We start from the raw sequence: 23,478 nt of genomic DNA, 5'->3' as shown, positions 1-23,478 counted from the left end.
TAGAAGTTCTTTCATGTAAGTCTATTTTTTCTACAACAACCTACTATTTTCATCTTTTAAATGTATTTATTTTTTAAAAGTCTTAAAAATACTTTATTCTTTCAACAAACTTAGATGTTTTCCCCCATGTATTCTTTCTTCCTTTTAAAAATTGTATTTTTTTAAGTTGGGGTAACATTGGTTCCAACACTGTATGAGGTATAGATTTGCACCTCTTTAGATGTATATTACTATATTACACCCACACCAGTAATCCTCCATCATTGTTCTCCCTCTTTACTCTTAAACCTTCCCCCTTTGATAGTCTCAATTCTACAGTCAGATTTCTAGGGTTGGTTTTGTTTTTGTTTTCTTTGTTTTCTTATATTGCACATGTGAATGAAATCATCCTTATTTGTCTTTCTCATCTTGATTTATTTTGTTTAGAATAACCCCTTCCAGTTTCACCAATGTTGTAAATGGTAAAATTTAATTATTTTTTATAACTGAATAGTATTCCATGGTATATATATTGTGTGTGTATATATACACACAAACACCACATCTTCTTAATCCACTCATCTGTTCTTGGGCACTAGGTTGTTTCCATAATTTGGTTATTTGTTTCCTAACTAATGCTACAATGACCACAGGAGTGCATGTATCCCTTTGAATTAGTGTTTTTTCTATTTTCAGATAGATAGCTAGGAATGGAGGTACTGGTTCCTATGGCAAATCTATTTTTAATATTTTGAGAAACCTCCATATTGTTTTCTATAAGGCCTAGATCATTCTACATTCCCACCAATGGAGAGTTCCTTTTTCTCAACTCACCAACACCTGTTGTTTCTGCTCTTTTTGATAGGCACCATTCTCCCAGGTGTGAGATGGTAGCTATTTGTGGTTTTGATTTTCATTTCCCTGAAAACTGATGATGAGCAATTTTTCATGTGCCTCTTGGCCATCTGTGTTTTCTTTGGAGAAGTGTATCGAGAACTTCTGCCCAATTTTTGATTGGGTTCTTGGTTTTCATTTTGTTGAGTTGTATGAGTAACTTCATTTTTTATTAACTTGAATAAAACAAGAAACAAGAATTAGGTGTTGGAAGAAAATATAAATGGTAGAACCAGTATTTACTTGATAATTCATTAGTCAATGATCAATCAGGACTCATGTGTTTTTTTTTCTTCCCAAACAATTACTTAACCTGTAAGTATATTCTGTTTTTTTTTTTTAAACACACAAATCTGTAAAATCAGAAAAATGATGTGTTCTGCTTTTCATTTTGATGAAAAGCTTTCAAATGAAATAGTTACCTTATTTCTTGAAATATTTATCATGGTTGAACTTAAAGTATTATTTTTGCCTTAGTCCATCCTGGTTATCCTAACACAGTGCTGCTAGAGTTAAATGTCTCAGAAAATTAAAGGTGATTGTGCTTGCAGAACCTTATTTCTTAATTCCAGTTACTTCAACCTCATGGTAAACTCCACATCCTGCTATACCATTTTGCCAATGATATTACTACTAATTTGACAGCCAAGTTCTGTAGAAGACAATAAACTAGAAGGTGAGAAACTGAATTTTCAGGAGCAAAAAAAAGCTCAAATGGACTGCAATTCCGATGCATCCATGGACATGGTGTGAATGGATGACTTGCCAATCTGTACAGAAATAATGTCTAAAGACCTGTCACCAGGCTAAGAAGCATAGTTGTACAGACCGGAAATCAGATAGGTATGAAGTAAGGTCAGGAGTCTTAACTGCATCCTAGAATTCTCTGTGACCTGTTTTAGCTCCCTTATTTCACTGCTGAGGGATTAAAGCTCTGGAATGAAAAGAGTCATGTAAACTCTTGTAGCTATTCACTGAAAGAATTAAGGCTGAATTTGAGATAATTTACTCTGATTCAGAAGTGTTTACACCATTGATATTTTCCCCTGAGTTTGGTTGTGAACCAACTAAATTGATAATTTAGTAGATTGACCAGCATTTTCTTTTTTTGTAAGTGAAGTGCAGTAGAAGGGGAAAACAGAGTGCATCATATCTTGCAGTACATACTGGTCTTGATTAAGTATGTGTCCTGGGTCAAAGTAGCAAATATTTTTGTGCATTATAACCAAAACTGAAAAAACTCCAATTTATACTGTAAATTGGATTTGGAGAAAATAGGTGGAAAAGCACAAGTCTCTGAATATAGTGTAGAATTCTGAAAAGTTAGGTCTTGAGACCTCAACCAGGAAGATAAGTCCATGTTCAAAAAATTCCAAGATAAAAATACACCAGCTAATATAAAATGCAGCCATATCAGGAGGTATTTATTCTAGTGGAGTCACAATTAGCAGAATATTGAGTCTTATGTAAAAGGAATGTGGCAGGGATTTAAAACTTGCCCAACTTGAAAGGACAGGAGAAAAGTCCTTAATTATACAAGGGAAAATGGTGATGTGTACAAATTAAGGAAAATTTCATGAATGAGCTATTCCTCTTCCATGTGCAACACTGAGACCCTAGACAGCTGGCTAAAATAATTGCCAATTCTTCATCAAAGCTGTTGAACACCTTGTGCTATGCATATGGCACGGCTAAATTAGACCACCTAAACTGTTTTTGTGCATAATTGATTTTCAGCAGGAAGACCATAGGGTTCTTCACTTTCTGACAATGCTAATTGAAAATATGCAGTGTTTTTTTTTTTTCCTAGGAGCAAATGGAATTGGCTGAAGTATATGCTGATGTATCTTTTAAATGAGAAACTTAGAAATGTTACAGTGAGACACTGAAATAGAAGTTTAGGTGTGAGTTCAGAGGGATTGGGAAGGGTGCCTAAAGGGACAGGTCAGTAACCAAAATGTGGACTTCATGTGTCCTTCTAATAGCTCATTGATGATGAGTTTGTTTTGCAACAACTGTTCAGTTTGACCCTAGCAGGTGCCAGTGAATCCAACACTGCTTAAACCGTCTAAAGGTTGAGTATGCTAAGCTATGCTGATGTTTTAGCTTTACTTAAAATAGCATTTGTTATTGAAGGCATTTAAAATTGCTTGTCTGAAAATAATCACAAATTACTTGTTAGTGACAGATCTATTATGTAGATACAAGTAGGTATAGATACAGGTACTTATATTTTTTTGCTGTATAAGTCTTCTTGCTATATACTTGATTTAGAAGATAAAGACTAATATCTTTTCTACGTATCCCCAAAACATCCTGTTTCCCTTCTCACAATCATTTTCAAAATTTTGTATTGCTATATTGTTATGATTTAGCTGAGCCCTGTTAAATGACGAAATAAGTCAAAGAGAAAGACAAATACTGATGATTTCACTTACACGTGGAATGTAGAGAAACAAACCAAAGGACCAAACAAAACAACACCTAGAAGTCTGACTGTAGAACTGAAGCTACTAAGAGAATGGGGTGGGGGTGTGGAGTGCAGGATGCCCAGTGGACTGTGGGTGCCTTGTGGTGAGTGTAGTGTGAGACATACATCTGAAGAGGCATGATTTTATACCTCTGAATCATGTGCAATGTTGTAAATAAATGCTACTTCAGTTAAAAAAAAAAAAAGTTTTGTAGTGTTTCCCTCTGAAACTCTTTATCCCATTGCTGCAGTTTTTACTGTTTGTTCCTTAGGCTGGATGTGCAGTGTTCCTGGGAACTCTTCTGGTTTCTAACCTATTTGGTTCTCTTATTTCTTAAATCCTTTGCTTTTTTGTTTTGTTTCCTCTCATAGGTGAAGCACAGCCACCAATAGAGGTTTCTGAGAAAGAGAACATTTTAAAACCGTGGATATTTGAAAATGTCGGTTCTATCCTCATATAAGTTTCATATTTGGCTGGGAATAAAAGTCAATTATTTTACCTCATGTTTGAAGGCATTGTTTAATTTTGTTCTTGTTTCTATTACGTTCTGGCAATGAAGCGCATTGTGATTTGGATATCTAATCCTTTGTGACTTTTGCTGTCTTTATAAAACACTAGGGAGTGTTCTAAAATGTGATATTGTACTGGGGATGGGCCCTTCTATTCAGTTGTTGTGCTGGACATTTGTGGTGCTTTTTACTTTAGAGCCTGATGGCCTGATGGCTTTCGACTTTGGGAACTTTTTTACTTTACTAAAAAATAACTTTGTGTGTGTGTGTGTGTGTGTGTGTGTTTTAGAACTTGTAATAATTAGCTGTAGGCCCACCTGGTGTAGATATTTAATTTTTCTGTGTTTTATCCCATTATTAATGTATGTCTTAATTTTTTTGTCTGGGACACTTTTCAACTTGATCTTCCAAGCTCATCTTCTATAATAGTTCATTTTCCAAGAATGAAGTTAACTATTTCTTTTTAATATCCTAAATGGATTATCTTCTCTCAGATGATATCACTTATTGTCTTGCTTTTCCATCTATTCTCTGCATCATTTTGCACCTCAGGACTTTTTTACCCTTCACTTTTTGTCTCAATGTTTTATTTAAAAGGAGTATTCCAGATATTTAGTGTTACTGGTTGTTTATACCAGTGGAGGTATTGAAGTTGATCTGAAACTGTGTATGTGTATCTCTTTGACCTATGCACTTTACTCATGATTTATTAGACAGCAAATTTATGTGTCAGTATCTCTGGGCCATCTCATGGGTTCCTCTGTTTCCTCAGACAAAAAACTTTCTATATTCATGGGAGATAAAAGTAGGACAGTCATTTGCAGGAATCTAAAGGGGAAAATGGGGCTTCAGACAGCATGCAGACTTTCATTTAGTGTTTCAGTTAGGACCTTTATCCCTCCTCCTTTGCCTAAGGTGTGTGTATCTAAAGTCAGAGCTTCTCTGACTCAAATAATTCACATAGCACATCTCAGGCCTTAGGTTCTGATGGAGATGGGGGTATGGAACTGGCTGTTTGGGGTACACCTCGGGCCTTAACTTCTGATGGAAGAAGAGGGTGTGGGACTGGCTATATGGGGTAGAGGAGTGCTTGTGGCTCCACTGTTCTTTGCCTAGTTTCAACTAACTTGCCTAGTTTTGATGTGGATTTCAGTCACATCGTCACCCACACGTTCTCTGAACTTCAGAATGGGGGTGAGACATAAGTACCAGAGAGCACAGATGGACAGGGGGTTGTAAAATAGCGAAATCCCTTTAAGTGAATGTGGCAGAATGGATCACTTCACAATCAAATAAGCCTGTGGGAATTGAGCACTACGTTTGAATATGCTTGGAGGTTGTGTGCTCGCATGAAAGGCCTGTATTGCACAGGTCCTAAGAGATTAAGGAAATCTTCCTGTCGAGTTCCCCTGCAAGCAAAAATTAAAAAAATTCTCCCCCAAAATTGTCGGAGTATCTGAAATCCTTCAGTGTTTGCTGTTTGCTGCAAGTTTCCAAGTACCATAGTGAGCAGTCCTTGGGGATACCAGAGGGGGTAGGCAGAAGAGTACTTCAGAGAGGAACTTCAGTGGCAGCTGAGAGGGGTTTGAGAATAAACAAAGGCTCAGACAGTGACGTGAATTTGTATGTGTATTAAAACTCTGAGGAAAATGTATTATCTTTAGAAAACTCTAAAATGAAGGAAGTTCACAGTTGATTAAAAATGGGTGACTCATTTATTCAGGACAGTGACACCTTCTTTCTGTCTGATTCATCTGTAAGGTAGATTGGCAGCTTGAGTCTCAAGTCTTCAGAACACAGAGGGGCAGGAAACAGTTCCTGTCATGTGAGTTTTTAAAATGCTTTAGTAACTTATATGTGAAAAATATGTTGCATATGCTTAAAGTGTGCTATCAGGTAGGTTCTTACCTACGTGTACCCCTTAAAGCCATCACCAGTATCAAGACAAGGAACACATTCCACTGTCCTGAGTGTTTTTTCGTGGCTCTCGGTATTTCCGCTGTCCTGAACCTGCCTGCCTCTACCCCAAACAACCACAGATCTGCTTTTTTGTCAGTCTAGATCAGTTTGCATTTCTTACACTTTTCTTGAACTCATACGGGTTTTTTTCATTTGTTTCAATTGACCTTTTAATCAAGATCATTTAAGTTCATTTGTGTCATTGCATGAGTCAATGTAAAAATTTCCTTTTTTGGTGAGCACTATTAGATTGTAGGTAATTTTTTTATCCATTCATTTTTTAATGAACATTTCTGTCATTTCAGTTTTTGGCTGTTGGAAATTAGTCTTTCTGTTGACATAGGCTTAATGACTTGAATAGCTGCAACAGAGTGAGTGTAGACTGGTATATGAAGCTGCTAAGTCTTTCCCAGTGTGTTTTACATTTCTACTAGCAGTGTTTGAGAGTTCCAGTTGTACTGCATCATCACCAAATACATGATATGACCAGTTTTTTTTTTTAATATATGTTTTGCCAACTATAGATTTTCTTTGGTGAAATGTCTGTTAAATTTTTTGTCCATTTTTTAAATTGGGTTGCTTACTAAGTTTGCAGTTTTTAAAAATATATTTGGCATACAAATTCTTTTATCATGTTATATAATTTGCAAATATTTTCTCTCTATCCATGGTTTGTTAATCATTTTCTTAAGTGCCTTTCAAAGAGCAAAGCTTTTAATTTTGATAAAGTCCAATCAATAATTTTTTTTTTATGGTTCATGCTTTTAGTAAGAGTAATTGTGCTGAAGAAATATTTGCCAACCCACATACACTAAGGCTTTCATCTGTGGTTTTTAATGTAAATTTTATAGTTTCAAGTTTTACATTTTTTTGTCTGTGATCTGTTTGAGTTAACTTTGCACTGAGTAAAGTATGAGTCAAAGTCTGCTTTCTGTATTTTGAATGTCCATTGTTCCAGCATCATGTTGTTTAATATTCTATATATATATATATGTGCAGCTCTATTCCTGGACCATCTTTTTGCCTTTGAGCTATTTGTCTTTATGGCATACTAAACTCTTCATTACTGTAGATTTGTAACGACTCTCATTTAGCAATAACTCCAATCTCATTGTTTTTTAAATTTTTTTTTTTACTTTTCTAAGACCTTTTGCATTTCTGTATGAATTTTAGAATCAGCTTTTAAATTCTACAAAAAAAAACTTGCTCAGATTTTAATTGGGATTTCGTTAAATAGATTGATTTAGGGGATAAGTGACCTCTTAAAATTTAGTTTCTTCATCCATAGACATGATATATCTTTCCATTTATTTATCTCTTTAATTTTTCTCAGGGTTTTTGTAGTTTTCAGTGTACAGGTCTGTCTTTTGTAATAGTTATCGTTAGATATGTCATGATTTTTTTTCTGCTATTGTAAATGGAAAAGTAAATATCAAAAATACTGTTGAAAATATATAGAAATATAGTAAACTTGTGTACATTGACCTGGAAATCTTCAATCCTACTACTACCTCTTTTTTGTAGATTCCTAAGTTTTTTTTGTTTTTTTTTTTTGCATAGGTGGTCAACTCACTTGTAAATAAAAACAGGTTTGAGTTATACATTTTTCTTTTCAGCCCGAGTATCCTTCTTTTATTGCCTAATTGCACTGGCCAGAACCTCCAATCCTTGCCTTGTTCCTGATATGAGGGGAGGTGTCCAGTCCTCTACTATTAAAGATGGTGTTTTGTAGAGGCTTTTAATCAGATTGAGGCTGTTCCCTTCTGGTCCTAGTTTGCTGAGAGTTTTTAGCAGCAATGGATATCATATGCTTTTTTAATTTGTTGAGGTTATCATATGGTTTTTCTATCTTAGTATATATCCACGTTACATTTGATGTTTCACTATTAAACCAACCCTTCATTCCTGGGATAAGCCCCATTTGGTAATGATGACATGTCCCTTTTTTATATGGTTGGGGCTCAATTTGTTAAAATATTTAGACCTTTTGTTTGTGCCTTCATGAGACGTGATTGGTTTCTAGTTTCTTTCCTTATGTATGATGCCTGTGTCTGTTTTGGATATTAGGGCGATGGTAGTCTTATTGAATGTTGGGATGTGATATGTCCCTCTTCTATTTTTTGGAAGCATTTTTGAAAAATAGGTGTTCTTTATGCATTTGGTAGAATTCAGCAGTGAAATCTTCTGGGGCTGGGCTTTTCTTTGTGGGCAGAATTTTTTGTTGTGTGGCGGTGGTGGTAATTTTCTATTCTCTTACTTTTAACCTGTATGTTTATGCTTAAAGTGCATATGTTGTAGGCACCTTATAGTTGGGTCTTTTGAGACCATTTAAACATGAGAAGAAACTTGCCAACATGTATCCCCGAGTATTTTGCCAGAGTTTTTATTGGCTAGGAGCTTGCGCCTAAACCAGTCTCTGGGCAAATGGGAATAATAGAAGTAGCATGGTTGGCTTAGCTCAGTGCATGCCCCTCAGGTGCAGTGTCCAGACAGCAATATTAGCATTATTGGGGAACTTGTTAGATATTCAGATCCTTTGACCCTACCCCAAACATACTGAACAAGGCAAGGATTGGAGGTTCTGGTCAATGCAATTAGGCAATTAAAAAAAAAAAAAAAAAGGATACTCAGGTTGAAAAGAAAAAAGTAATTCAGATCTGTTTTTATTCAGAAATGAGTTGCCCATCTACGCAAAAAAACCCCAACTGTTTTATTTTAAGAATATGTGCTCATTAGAATTATGGTAACTTTGAAGGTGTTAATAATTTTAATGAAATTTGTAATTAAATACTTGCCTGAAGTCACCTGACTTAACAATTTGTTTTAATAAGGCCTCTAAGCAAGTTTGATGCACCAAATATCGAGAAGAACTGCCCTGGGCTGCCATTACTTGTGGGCATGGAGAGAGGTACCCAGTACTGGATGGTTCCTCAGACTATTAGCAAGGAAGGGCCAGAGGAATGGATTTACATAGGCAACTAATAACCTTGCTATTTAGATTAAACTAGGGCCTAGGAATAAGAGTTTTAAATATTATATTCTTGATGTATTAAGATCTTTAGTATGAAGTGCATTAAAGAAGGTATTTCAGGATATTCATTTGTGATAGAAGTTCATGATCTGTGTCTTAAAGGCAAACTGGGTCTGGTTCTTATGGCTGGTCAGCTAGATTTTTACATTTTTATATGATTAAAAAAATCAAAAGGATAACATGCCTTTTTACTTACATATAATTCTTTCATGTTTTGGGAGTTGTGATGGAAGAGTTGAGTGGTTGTGACAGAGACTGTGACCCACAGACCAAAATATTTACTGGCTGACTCTCTGTGGAAGAAGTTTGGTGACCTCTAATCTGTAAGGATATTTACTTAGGAATAGCATTTCCCCCAACCATCTTGGATAACTGATTAATATGTAGACTATAAGAGTAAAAGAGTGAAGAGTGGAGTATGTTATTTTAAGAATATGTGCTTATTAGAATTATGGTAACTTTGAAGGAGTTTTATCTTAATGAGATTTCTAATTAAATACAGCTATATATAGCACAATTACTAGAGTCAGTGATAATAATTTTCTTTCATTATTTTAATCAACTGTTGGGTTCATCCTCAAGATAAACCTTTTTGTATAATCCTACCACTGGAAATATCCTAAAAATTTTCTTGCACAGAAGACCTTTTGACTTGCAGTGGCCTTGGGGATGGTTATTTTCAGTCCTTTCCTTCCTATACAATGCTGTGGATATTGAATGCCAACTATTTTGACAACATATCTTCAAAAGTTGCTTATTTGATTTTAATGAAAAAGAAGCACATAGTAAGTTTAATGTAGATTTGGCATAAAGAAATATTTGATTATGGGTCAGAGAATCAACCCATAACTGACATTCACTTGTTTTTAGGCTTTTGTATGTAAGATTTGCCTTGCTTGCCAAAGCATGGTTACACACATTAGCCCGGCTTACCAAAGATTCTGTTGCCAAAGAGAGGTGAAAATGTTCACTTCTATAAATTGAAGTGATATACTCAGTCCTTGTGGTATCTGTTAAAGTTTATTCAGTAAAAAAAAAAAACAAAAACACCCTGATCTCTGATTATCTTTGTAGCATTTTGAAGTCCTCTTTCTCACCAAGTTTACAGAATATCTAGGCATTTATTGTATACTTGGGGATATTTACCTGTTACAAATGAATACAGGTATTTGAAGTAATCAAATATAAGTTCTGTTTTTTTAAAGATTTATTTATGCATACAAAAACTGGGGTGCGGGGGGTGTGGGTGTGAGAGGATTCACCAGAGACAGAGTGGGGAACAGAACAGGCAGACTGAAATACACTGCTGAGGGGAGTAGCAGGCGAGTCTGGAGAGGTCTACTCTGCCATGTGGGTAGCTCCCTGACTGCCTGGGGATTGAACTCTGTGCTGCAGATGCTGTGGACAGCTTCATAGTGCTGTGCTTAACCCCTTCGCCACCAGGGAAACCCCAAGTTCTGTTTTGGTAGAAGCTGTTAAATGCCTTCCTTCAGCGGGGAGGTATTCTCGGTATATCTATATTGCTATAACATAGATGTCTTTTTTTAAGGTTGTATGTTGGCTCTTCAAAAACATTGACACCATCAGAGAAATCCCTGAGCCCTTTGCAGTGGTGTAGACACGTCCTAGATAATCCCACTCCGGAGATGGAAGCAGCAAGGCGTTCTCTGTGCTTTAGATTGGAGCAAGGTAAATGTGAACCTCTATTTTTATATGCTTAAACTTTTGCCACTCTCAACTCTATTTTTGGAATAGATGTTTAAATTGAAGAACTCGAGGTGCAACTATTTTATGCAGTTCACTTCATAAATATTATGCATCGTTTTCTCAGTTTAGAATATATTTAGTTCTGTGTTTGTTTTTAGTTAGATTTTTAACTTGTCTTAGTTGGTATTGTAAAGTCTGGAACATCCCTGTTTAACTCTCTATTTTACTTTAGTTTGCAAGTACATCATTAAGGAAATGAACCACTCTTAGTTTCTCTTGGAATGGTAAAAAGGTTGTGTAACTGAATTGTGTTGCTGGGATTCTGTTGGGATCTGAGTACTAAACTTTTTGAGTTCCTTAAGTGTTTAGTTGGATGTCCAAATCCTTATGAACTGGGAAATATTTTCATATTATATGTAACAGTTAACTTATAGAACCCAACAGATGTTTATATAAAAAATATGTAGAAGGAAAAACAGTGAAAGGAATGCATAATACTCTGTAATATTCTGATCAAGTCAGCTATTAAGACTGTGACTATTTAGGCTTTTGCTTGTCTCTTAATTTCTTAGTATCAGTCTCATCTGCAAACATGTCTCTAGTCCATTGACTATCTGCAGATCACATTTGAGCTTGAAAATGCAGATCCTGCTCCTTCCAGATTAAAGTGTTAGAGTGGCTGGGATTAAGGCCAAGGGACTGTGCAGTGACAAGCTCACCATGTGACTCTTATGCTCACTAAAGTTTCAGAATGCTCATGTGAAGGAATGGCTATAAAATATTTGGACACGATAAGACAAAGTATATAGTAAGTAATATATATTGTTGAGCTCTTGATTCTAGGACAGTCAATACATTAAGTTATTGGCATCCGTCATTTTATTCTGCCTAGTCACACTCATCTGGGGTAGGTGCTACACTGATTTTTGGAGATGAGAAAGTGAAGTTCAGAGAATTACCATGCCAGAACAATACTCGGGAGCAGAGCCAGAGCCAGCCTGGGTCTCCCTGGCACCAAAAACTGTTCTTACCTGTATTCTGGATGGCTTTGCTGGCATAGGCACAAATAGATATCAACAGAAATCTGTTTTAAATATTTATGGAAGGTCAAACTAAAAACCTAGTTTATTAACCTTTTAACTGAAATAAGTGATCTATCTAATGATAAAAGGGTGATGAATAGTAATAGAATAGTAAGAATTTAATAGTATTAGGAAGACTAGTAAAATAGGATGAATGAATTGCCCTAGAAAGTTGAAGAGTGTAGTAGTGGGGACAAAGTAGTATTAGGTTGAAAACTGGCAGCACATGCTTATCTAAGAGAGCAACCACTTCACAGTCAAGAGACTCTCATCTTGGTTCTGTTCCTGTTTGCTGAAGTGACCCTAAGCAAACTACTCAATCCCTCTGGACTTTTCTTTTTCGAGGGCTATATAGACCATTCCTAAGATTCTTTATTAAATTTGAAATGGAATTGTATTTCATTCCATTTGAAATAAAATGTAAATGAGAATCAGAACTAGTGTTTTTGCTAAATTTGTATCTAAATCTAAATTCTCTTTTGGTTTGAAAGCTAAATTTGGAACACATTGTATTATAGATCCCCAAACTTAGCTTTTCCTAATTGGTCTTTTACTATCCAGATTTCGTAATAGTCTTTTGTATTAAGTAATTGACATGGGCATATTACTTAAGGTTTCTCAGCCTTTTCTACATTTGTATTTGTTGGGTAGAGTTTAGATATTCATAAAGCACATATAGTAAAGGCTCAAGTATTAGCTCTCTTTCCTAATACATTTAAATAATGTAAAAGGGTTTTTTTGGATAATGTACAAAATGTAGTGTTACAAGTAAAATAATTGCTGAAAGTTAAACCTTTAAATGTACAGTCTCTTGGTATAAAATTAACTAAGGTAGCCTAGAGTAATATTCTTTTTCCCTCCTAAAACACTGTACCCTGATTTAAATATGCAATGATATTTTTTCCTCTGTGAATATTTTGTGGATTTTATGAAGGAAGAGATATGAAGCATCTAATCCAGAATGTGGGCAAAGAAAAGGTCCTTATACAGGTTAAATTCCCTGTCCTCTTACCTGTTACCATGAATATCAAATATACAATTTTAGACAGAACTCAGAATCTCAGTTGGTTTTTTCTCTTTTGAAAATGGTTCTAGAATGTTATCTTACATATGGTAGCAACCGGTTTTGTGAGCATCTTATTTTTTAGTGTATATATGCTAAGTAGATTAACCATTTGATAGGAACTCTATTTCAACTCCCTTTTAATTACCAATGCTGAATACATTTTCAAACATATTTTAAGTTCTGAGTGTTTGGTTTTTGTAATTTATTGATCTGAGTACATTTAAAGTCCTTGCATGAGCAAAGAAATGAATATTTGTTATTGTAACTGGCATCAAACTGGCTAAGCCCTCACCCCTTCCCCTTGCCCCCATCATATGATATTGCTCAATTCAGTGTTTGTTCTGGGGGAGATTTGAATCTGTTTTGTTCATTACTGTAACCATCCCAGTGTCCAGAATAGTTCCTGTCACATTGTAGTATTTAATGCTAATTGTTGAGTGAGTGAATGTAGTGGGAGAATTTTTGACCTCACAGACTTACTGCCCCCTGGTGCTTCAGAACTACTTGACTCTGAAACCATGTTACACATTTCCAGTGTCTTATCTAGTAACTGGGGATACTTAACAGATTTCTCAGGTTATTAGAAAGGTTTCAGGAAATGATAATTGTGGAATTACTAAAACATGTGTAAGTGCCCTGAAATGTACAGACATATTCCTAACATGTTCTTTTTCATAATCCGAATCTAGAAATACAAGGAGTGCTTCTACCTGGCTACCTACTTCATAGAAAACTACAACATTTTCTGTTTTCTCTACTTATAAATAAAGATACTTGTTAGAATTAAGGATCTCAAATTGAACTTTTATAGGTGTAGGTTATTCAAGAACACTAGGAAATTTAAGACTCCTTTTTAGTCTATTCCTTTTTCTTAGATCTCTATGTACATTCCACATGTGACAAGCTTCTCCTTCTTCTTTCCCACTTCTCCCACTCCTTAGAATTTCCCTGGGTAGCAAGAACTCACGTGATATTCCTGAATTGGAATAATGCTACTCTGGAGTCTTTGGTAAGGCCACGTCTTGAGGTTAGGATGTTAAATAACCAAATAATGACCAGAAACCTTATCTGAGTAACTTGAAACACCCAGTATGTGACTCAGTTAATTTGGGGCCAGTTAATAAAAGCTTATCTTGCCTTGAGATACTTGAATGTCCATAACTATTGAATCAGGGCAGGTCACATTTGAGGTGTGTGGGTGTAGCTTTCACAAATAGTGTAGCCTTGCACAATTACCATCTTGGGTCATGTTTCTCTGTGACCATCTCTCATTTCCCCTGGGAGTATAAGCTTAAGTAAATGTGCATAAATATTACCTCTTTACCTATTTTCTTTTATCTTCACGTGGCACCAACTTCCATTTGATCTCACTTGTTATGATGGAGTGTTCTCTCTCAATTTAGCCAGTGAAGAAGAAAGTTGTCAACTAATTCAGTGTATTCAGAAGGTGGCCTTTTCATTTGTGAAAGCCACACAGATTGAACTGTGACATTAAGAAGCTTATCAAGTGTCTGTCTCCTGAAATCTGTTCACTCCCTCCTTGCATGGCGCACGATGCTATCTCTCATTAGCTCATCTTTCCAGTCTTGAGATGCTCTTTTTGGAATACAAAATTAAAACTTAGTCTGCGTGGTTCATTTTAGGTAAACTTTGTAAAGGATTCCCTTTCTCATTGTAAAAATTATCTGGACTCACACTGAAATTTTTGTGTAGAGAAGGGCTCTCCAGATGTTTGCTGCTATTCTTATGCACTGGAGACTGAAGACACATTGTCATGGCTGTGGCCTTTCAACTCATCTTTGTTCTGCTCTTATGTTCAGAATAGCCCCAATGCATTTATTTCACTGTTGAGAATGATGCTTAGTAGAGTAATTTACAAATAACTTGGGATTCTGTTCCTATGAAATTTACAGTTTTCATCATTAAATCTACCAACATGGACATGTGTTTACCAGATAGCCTAAAACAGTCCTCTTTTCCTTTATTTTGTCTATGTAGTTTTTTGTTTTGTTTTGCATTTCCACTATGATTAGTTGTTTATTAAAATAAGCAATAATTTAGGACAATCCATATTTGCAATCATGAATATGTAATCGACATGCTATTATATTAACCACCACCATGGAGAAAAAAATAAAACAATAGAGATTCTCCCAAAGTAACTGTTTCCTGTTTTCACATTACTCTGATGGGTGATTAAATTTGCCTCAGCAGTGGAACTTTATTTTGGAGGGTCCCATGTTCTTGGGATCTCTGTAGGACAATTTATGCGAGAGTTTGTAGACTCTCCTTTTCTGAAATAACAGGTCACAATCAGAGGACATTAGCATGCTAAGTCATATGCATGCATTGAGCATTTGCTAGGTGCAGGCACAGTGCTAGGAACTATGCACAGTGGCAGATAAGGCCAACTCAGTACCTGGCCTTTGGAGCACACAGTGTAGTGCAGGAAATGTCACACAGGTAGCAGCTCTTGTTCCATCTTCTTCCTTTCTCTTAATGGAAGCACGGTGATGCTAAGGGACCGGGCCCCTTCTAAGGGATATGGGCGGGAAGTGCTTTCCCAAAGATGTGATTTGTTGAAGAGACAGCAAGAGTAAAGCACATGACTCTGTAGGGGAGAGGGGCAGCCCAGACCATGGGAACAGCATGTGGAAAGGCCTCAAAAGAGACTGAGACTCATGACATGAGGGAAATTGGCAGCATAATGGAGGCAAATGAAGAGGGAGGGAACATGGATGGTGTGACTGTAAGTGAAGCCAGAGGGGTGTGCTGGGTTTTCCTGGCAGTGAAGGATTCTGGCCTTAGGGTGGTTAGGAAGCCTTTGAATAGTTTAAAGGAGTGACATGAATCTGGATGGGAAAGCAACATGGGTGTTTTCTGAATTGTCTTATAAGATTGAACCTTTGTTTTAAATCTGACATGGTTTTAAATCTGACATGGAGAGGGAAATCGTGCCTTTTAGAAATTTTTTGAAGTATCAATAAGATTATGCTGTAGCACTTTTAAGAGGGTTTCTTTAACTTAGATAAATTAGAAAATGCTTTCTTCTCTCATTAATATCCGGAATTTCTTGTGTGACTTCATGTGAGAAGCATTAGTTTGGCCGAACTCTTCATGATACTTGGTTTACTTTGAAAACAGACTTTAATATTCTCAGTTTTTTATAATACATGGAGTTTTAAGCTTTTATATAGTGACATGTTTCATGTATGTGAGTTTTGGGGCTCTTCTCAGTTTGTATTTGTGAATTTAATGTTTTTGCCACTGTCATAGTTATAAGAATGTTTCAAGGAATGGGGTTTGTATGTGTCTGTGTGTACAAAAATAGTCTTTGAAATCCGGATGTGTAGACATTTTGTAAAAGGCAAAAGATTTATATGATCTGAAGAGAAACCAGAGTGTGTGTTGACATGTTTTGTGTATCTGCGGATGTGCATATGTACATGCTCAGTCTGATCTTCCATTTTTATAGTGTTTTTATATACATAAAGTTGGACTAGTCAAAAGATAAATACAGGGTGATATCACTCATAAGTGGAACATAGAGAAGTCAAACAAAGGGTCAGATCAAGCCAAACTTAAAAAGTAACCCTTGAAAGCTGACCGAATGTCCCAACACTTGCAATCATTTTTAGCTGCTTACACGCTACTAATGCCTACAGCTAGAACTTTTTTTTTTTACTTGAGATAAGGTTGGTTTATGTTGTCATTTGTTTTCTGTGAGTAGAGGATCCCCCCTGCATGTGTTACTACCATAGTGCAGCTTCTGCCAAAGCACCGAGTCCACTGTGCTCCCTCCCACCCTGATCTCAGCCCTGTCCTTCCTTCCTCTCCCCAGATGGATTTTTCAATTCTATAGTCAGCTCTCAGGGGTTGGCCAGTGACTAAGTGGAAACAAGTTGACAGTTCCTAGAATTTCCCCTTTTCTAGCCCTTGATTAGCTCCCTGGTATTATTTATATAGATATATAAAATAATTTTTTAATGTTTCTTAAAGGTAGTATGCAAGTCATGTTTTTGTAAATTGCATGTTGAATGAAATTGGATATTTAAATAGTATGAACAGTGTGTGGGTGTGGGGTGTATATGTGTGTGTGTGATGGTTACTGATTTTACATCATTAATGTTTGTTATCATAAATGGGTAAACTGGAACTGAGAGAAGATTTAAATTAACATAATAGGTTTTTCTAGCTATAATTTGAAGATTAAGAGCCTTGGGGTTATGGCTAGCTTACCCTGATTAAATAGCCCCCACAGATACCAATGGGGCCCTCATTTACTAGTTCTTCGTTCTTTTCCTTATGTGACTACACTGGCACATGCATAGGAAGGAGTTGAATCCTCTGCTTTGTGCAGGTCTGGGAGAAGAGCACTATGAACACCTGTTTCAGACGAGTAGGAGGACGTCCTAGATCCCATATGCTTATTTATCAGGTCACGGTGAGCTGTGAAGGGATTAATGCTCCTCAGGTTTACCCAGTGAAAATAGATCAGATCAGAGGCAAACCATATGTTACTATTCCAGAAAGCTCCCTCAGGTTAGAACAAATTCCACAGGCTTACTTAAATGTATGGCCTCTAGAAAACTTTACCTTAGTCTGGCAGTCAGAGTTCATAAAAGTCAACCAGTAAAATACTGTTTTTAGGGTTATTTTGATCATGATTGAGCCTCTTAGTGGAAAAAAAATCCATTACATTAATTGAAAAAGATAAAATTACCCTACGTTTGCCTTTTACTTTTTTCTCTGTAAAAATGTTTCCTGTTATAATCTTCCAATTCTTCAGTGACATAGTAAAGAATAACTAGGATGTGAAGGTTTCCGTTCCTTTCTCCTGCTCTTCTCCCCCACGCCAACCTTGGGCACCAACATAGCATCCTTGTTTTGTTAGCTTGCCTCCACAACAATTCTCCTTGCTTTTCTTAAAAGTCCCAATGCCAAAGGACAATGTAGAGCATTCTTTCTTGCAATAGATGCTAATTGTGCTCTTAGTTGGGATCTTGCTGTCATGCCACAATCACTGTGCTATTGTGCGGGGAGGCTGGGTCACAGTAGTTATTGTGCACGGTAATGAATGCTGTTTACTTGGGATGCGTCGTTGCCTGCATCTGTGGCTGAGAACACGCGGTCACTGTAATTTGCCTGGCGAATGATCAAACTGGTGTAAAATAACATCTGTTAGGCAAGTTATCAGTGACAAAAGACTATTGAATTTTTTAATACAGAATTTTTAATGAGAAGCTCTGAGTAAGAGGTATCACATATCTGAGAGCAGCTATCTAGTGTGTGTGTGGCATATTTGTGTGTTGCATGTTAGCCCCTATTTCTAGTATATTTTGGGATCAAATTGACATATCTGGGGCGAAGGGAATGTTTAAGTGCCAGCTCTGTGTGTCTACGTGATCTGAAAGGAGCTGCTTAACCACAGTGATCTAAACTCTGCCTTTTAAGTGAAAGATGTCAAGGAGGAACTAGGTTTCACGACTGTTTCTGTCCACGAAACTTGTGGATTCAAAAAGTGTCATCATTGTGAATGTAGGTTTGACTGGTTCTTTCACCTACATAAGGAAGGGATATTTTTATGTAGTTGCTGGAATGGGATGATACTCATCTCAGTAGTTGTTGAAAATGAACATTTTGCTTTTTGAAATGTTGCTTTTTGACCTTGATAACATTTTGCAAGAATCTTAAGAACCCCAACATTGGAGCTGATGTCTTTCTGAACCCACACCCCATCCTTTCCTTTCTACTTTATAGCCAGCCCATTTTAAAACACTTCAGCTGTGCGCCTGCTCATTAGCATTGCTCATTAGGCGTGATCTGGAGAACGCATTTCAAAGCAGTCCTTTTTCTATTCGTGGTTTTCATGTTTTGTTAAATCTCCTGCAAATGTAAACCAAGTTATTGCTTAAAGTGAAGTTTAACCTAATACATAGTGTGTATAAATTCTTGCCCATGCTGCTTAAGTGCATGTCTAAATCGCTGCTTTGTAGAAAAGTGGATTTTTACCTAGTTCAGTGATTTGTACTTCTTGAAGGGAAAGTAAGTGGTGCTTAGTATGACTTACTCAAGTTTTATAGTTTGGAGTCACTTTCCTGATCCCAAGAATTTAAAAATAGCAAGTAGTTGGTAATTTAGGAGGAGCGGAATACATTCATTGGGACAGGTGAGAAATGTATGAATTAGGTCTGCCCATTGCAGATACAGTTCCTTTTGTTCCTAATAGGGTTAAAGTAATCTGTATGATTCACCCTTTAAAAGTTACATAAAAAATATAGGTTCAATGCAGAAAATTTATAAAATACATTTTATAAAAAAGAAAAAAATCCAGCCAATCACCAGTTATCTCTAGACCTATCATCTAGCAGCTAGCATTAAGGTTTGGTGTCTGTCCCTTCTGTGATCCTGTGTAGATCATACTCCCATAACTGTTGTTTTAAACTCAAGACCATTCAGAAACACAATAAAAATATTTTAAGTTTCTTCTTAATCAAGAACATATTTCCATAAAAATGTTTTTGATAAAAAAAATTCTGAGAGTAAATGGCTCAAAAATTAACCTAAAGAAAAATATAGGACTGCCTATATTTGATATGAATATTTGATATTAAGAACTATTTCTAAAGATTACAAGTTTCCTTGAGTTTTTCTTTTGATCCTAACCTTTTATGTTATTATAAAACACTTAAATCTTTGTGCAGAAATGAAAAACCTTTCTAATGTGGTAATTCAAAATAAATTATCATTGTTATATAGGCAGATTGGCTTTAATCAAAGTGAGGCAAATATATTTTTTCTAAATAGAGGTATAAAAAGGACTAATTAACGAATTGCCTATTTTTCTTTAGATAAGTGAATGTCAGTTAAGATATTTTTAATGAAAAGTTGCTTTGTCTTTTCACATTTTTTTTTAATCTCTTCCCTTTCTCCTTCTGACCAATCAAAATCTGCCTCTGTATAGCTAACAACTGCTGTTTATTTTCTGCTTCTGTGACAGCGAGCCGATGGCGGAGTCTCTTCTCTTCAAATGTCTCCCTGGCTTTTCCTTATAGTCCTGTTGCAAGACTCAGCCCTTATAGCAATGGCATTAATACTCCCAGCTTCTCTAAAACCTCAAATAAAGCAATACTAACACCCGAAAGAACAGGTAATACTTCAACTTCTTGACTAGCTGCTTGCTTTGTCTTTCAGTCACTAAACACAGCTTAAATATCCATCTTTCATTGAAAAGCTTGGGGGTAATCTTATAATGGAGAGTTTATACTGCCCACTTGCTTTTGCATATGAACAGGCCTAGCATTAATTTCTTCTTCAGCATCACCAACCTCCTATTCTCAGTTGTATATAGTGGGCAGTCTTCTGGGGTTAGCAGAAGTGTGTGAGTATAGGTATGTGTTTCCAAAAGCCTAATGGGCTTTTGAAATGAAATGTCAAACATAATCCAAATAGTTTTCACTATTTAAAATTATAAGCCATATATATATATATATTCATATATATATATATATATATATATATTCTTTTTCTAGTAGCTTTTTATTAAGCCAGGGCCACTTAGAAAATATGGTCATAGTAGCTTTTTATGAAGTGAAGATCTCACCATTTTCTAACTTGTCTCAACACTGGTGTGATTCCATTCCTACAATTTTCTCTCTCTGGGTACTTCCTTCCTTGGTTCTCTTATGTCAACCCATTGTTTTTTTACTTTCATGGGCTACTCTTAAATTTTGAAGGTTTCGTATATACTTCTGTTGACATGTGTGTGGTTTTTAGTGTGATGTTCTTACCCATTATAGCACTATTGTTTGTACCTATTTAAAAAATGACCCAGAGTAAAATTTAAGGTTAAAGTATATAATCAGTTACTCTGAGGGACAAATATACCTGATTATTAATTGAAGGTCTACATGGATATATACAGTTTACTTCTCTTATCTGAAAGTACAACTTTCTTATTTGGTATGATTTGGTTATTTTTTGATCCTGGGAAGCTAGACGTATTTTCATAAATGTTAATTTTTTGTCATGTTATGAAAGAAAACAGTTACTTGCTGCTGATACATGAATTGTCAAGCATGTGTGCACATGTATCAGTTCCTTAGACTAGACAAATAAAGACATTTGTTTTGCTTTTCAGGTTACACCTCCAGGGGATCCCCTCTCAGTCCCCAGTCGTCTATAGACAGTGAGTTGAGTACTTCGGAATTGGAGGATGACTCTATCTCCATGGGATATAAGTTACAGGACCTCACTGATGTTCAGATCATGGCTCGTCTTCAAGAAGAAAGTATGTTCTTTTTAAACTAAAAGTTGCTTTTTTCTTTTAAAAACAAGGAACTTCTACATGAAATATATGAGGAGGTCAGGAGAGGTTTCTAGCATTTCTCAACAGGTAATGGGCAAACCATTAGATTCTCTTTCTCATACTATCCTGCGTTGTAGGCAAAGCAGGTAAGTGCTACCTGCATTCTCATGGGTGTCATAAGATATTAGAACATACTCTGGTCAAAACACACTGATACAGGCATGTAGCTGGTATAGCCACTGCAGTTCTTAAAAAACCAAACGTACAATTTCCATAAGGCACAGCTAATTACACTTTCGGACATTTATCCCGGAAAGGAAATCTGTATGCACACAAAAACTTGAACATGAATGCTTATAGGAGCATGAAAAACTGAAGTTACCATTTGGGAAAACTGGGCGAAGTGTGCAAGGAATTTGCTCTGTATAATTTCTGCATGAGAGTGTGTAGTCCTCTTTATAAAAATTCAATTACAAATGCATTGATAGTTTTAAACCAAAATACCTAAAAAAATCTAAAGCAAGAAAAAATGTATTGATACACTTCTTAGAGTAAGTCATTATGGAGGAGATCATTGGAATGGAACAACTTGTCACTGTTCTACAATAAAGTTACAACAATCAATCTGGGAGTGAACTATTTTAAGGCTATTATGGCATCAAAAGGCACAATAAGGTGGAGCTTACAAAACTGGGGTAAACTTGTTTTGAAGTTATCTTTTCAGGCCAACATAAGTAGAAACAGCCAAGTAACATTTAGGCATAACAATGTCCCACTTTCTGAATTAGTCAAGGCTACTAGGAGAAACATGGTAATGATTATGCTGAAGTTATGAGATACATATGGAGGGGAAAAGTGATTATTTTTACACAATTGTTTAGTAACAGAACACTAATGGTTACTTCCTAAACATACATAGCTAAAACAAGGGGTATCAGTCTCAGAAATTAAAGTCATGAGTAAAGTAATTTTAAAAGTTTTGATATTGGCACTGAGATGAATAGCTAAAAACTTCTAGCTTGACTATTTTTAGATAATTGTCATTTAGGATGACCCAAAACTGTGGAAGTATTGAAATGTCAGTTATTTTGAAAAATTTAATATTAATAACAAAGAGAATAAAACAGAGGTGACCTTTGTAGAAAATACTTATATCCCAGATATTGAAAGTTGGGTTGGGGAGCCATCTCTATATCTGAGGATAGATTTTCCTAAGTAATCTTCCCAAGTATCCTAGATTTCAGAAAGAGTTATTTGGGAAAATTGATAATGATATTGAACTCTAGCCATGTATTTAATCTTCATGGGGATTGGGTCAATCTTTTTGCCAAACAGAAGAATCTAATAAACGTGTTTGGTAGGTAAATGTATTTGTTTCCTTGTGATTTAGTAAGCTCAGAGCAAGATAAAGGGCCTCCATTTGAATCATTTATTTGGCACACATTTTGTTCAAATATTTGATTGATTGGAACTTAGAAGATTAAGCTGGATTGAAATGTCTCATAAGATAATACTATTTGTTGTTGTTTTATAGGTCTTAGGCAAGACTATGCTTCTACTTCAGCATCTGTCTCAAGACATAGTTCCAGTGTGTCATTGAATTCAGGAAAAAAAGGGACATGTAGTGACCAAGAATACGATAGATTTAGTCTGGAGGATGAGGAAGAATTTGATCATTTGCCACCCCCTCAGCCTCGTCTTCCAAGATGTTCACCTTTCCAAAGAGGAATTCCCCACTCACAGACTTTTTCCAGCATTCGGGAGTGTAGGAGGAGTCCCAGTTCTCAGTATTTTCCTTCAAATAATTACCAGCAGCAACAGTATTACTCATCTCAAACCCAAACTCCAGATCAGCAACCAAATAGGACTAACGGAGGTAGGTTATATATACTTTCTGTGTTTGATGTGCTTTGATCTTTTATGTGTGGTCAAGACATGGTCTTAAGGTCAATATAAATCATTGTTAAATGTTTTCCAGATGTACTGAGTACATCCTCAGGACCTTATCAGTTTAGTCCAAACTTAAATCTGTAATAAGCCAGTTTCTGTGTCTCTGTCCCAGCTTTATGTATTTAGTCTCAAGAAAACCAAGGTGATGTTGCTAGCACAAAATGAGTAATAATTGTGAAGTGTCTCCATGTTATTGCTAATACAACTGTAGGGTGGGTAGGGCTGTGCAAGGGGAGTTCATCGTGGAGTTCTGTGGAGTCAAAGGCAGATTTACATCTTTCTTCCCCTTTCCTGTAACCTTCAATGTCTTATTACCTGTTCCTAGCACAGTGATGGATGGTAAGTGTGGGTGATGATGCTCTGGAGAGGATGCTGTGTGTCATTTCCAGATGGGGAGAAGTTTGGGCGTATCCTTCCCCCAATTTCCTGACATGTAGAATAAGATCTGTGTGGAGCAGGAAGGCTGAGGATTGGTGTGGTGATGGGAAGCTTGCTGCTGTAATGTCAGCATGGTGGGTTGAA

At 36.1% G+C, this 23,478-nt stretch overlaps 1 protein-coding gene across 2 annotated transcripts in view; it reads left to right on the top strand.

The window, feature by feature from the left end:
- The window catches only part of SLAIN1 (SLAIN motif family member 1), a 40,240-nt gene that overhangs the window by 3,961 nt on the left and 12,801 nt on the right, over nt 1–23,478 (top strand). Inside the window, exons 2-5 of one of the 2 annotated variants that reach the window (XM_054701506.1) lie at nt 10,393–10,532; nt 19,699–19,848; nt 20,839–20,988; nt 22,541–22,882. In XM_054701506.1, the coding sequence (XP_054557481.1) occupies nt 10,393–10,532; nt 19,699–19,848; nt 20,839–20,988; nt 22,541–22,882 (782 nt within the window). The remainder of the gene's footprint in view (nt 1–10,392; nt 10,533–19,698; nt 19,849–20,838; nt 20,989–22,540; nt 22,883–23,478) is intronic. The other variant, XM_037528889.2, reaches the window with a different exon arrangement.

This window comes from Talpa occidentalis, unplaced genomic scaffold (genome assembly GCF_014898055.3).
Source record: "Talpa occidentalis isolate TD23 unplaced genomic scaffold, MPIMG_talOcc4v2.1 talOcc4.5, whole genome shotgun sequence".
In the NCBI taxonomy this organism is placed as follows: Eukaryota; Metazoa; Chordata; class Mammalia; order Eulipotyphla; family Talpidae; genus Talpa; species Talpa occidentalis.
Note: the sequence above shows the minus strand (reverse complement) of the source record. Positions and strands in the feature narration are given on the sequence as shown.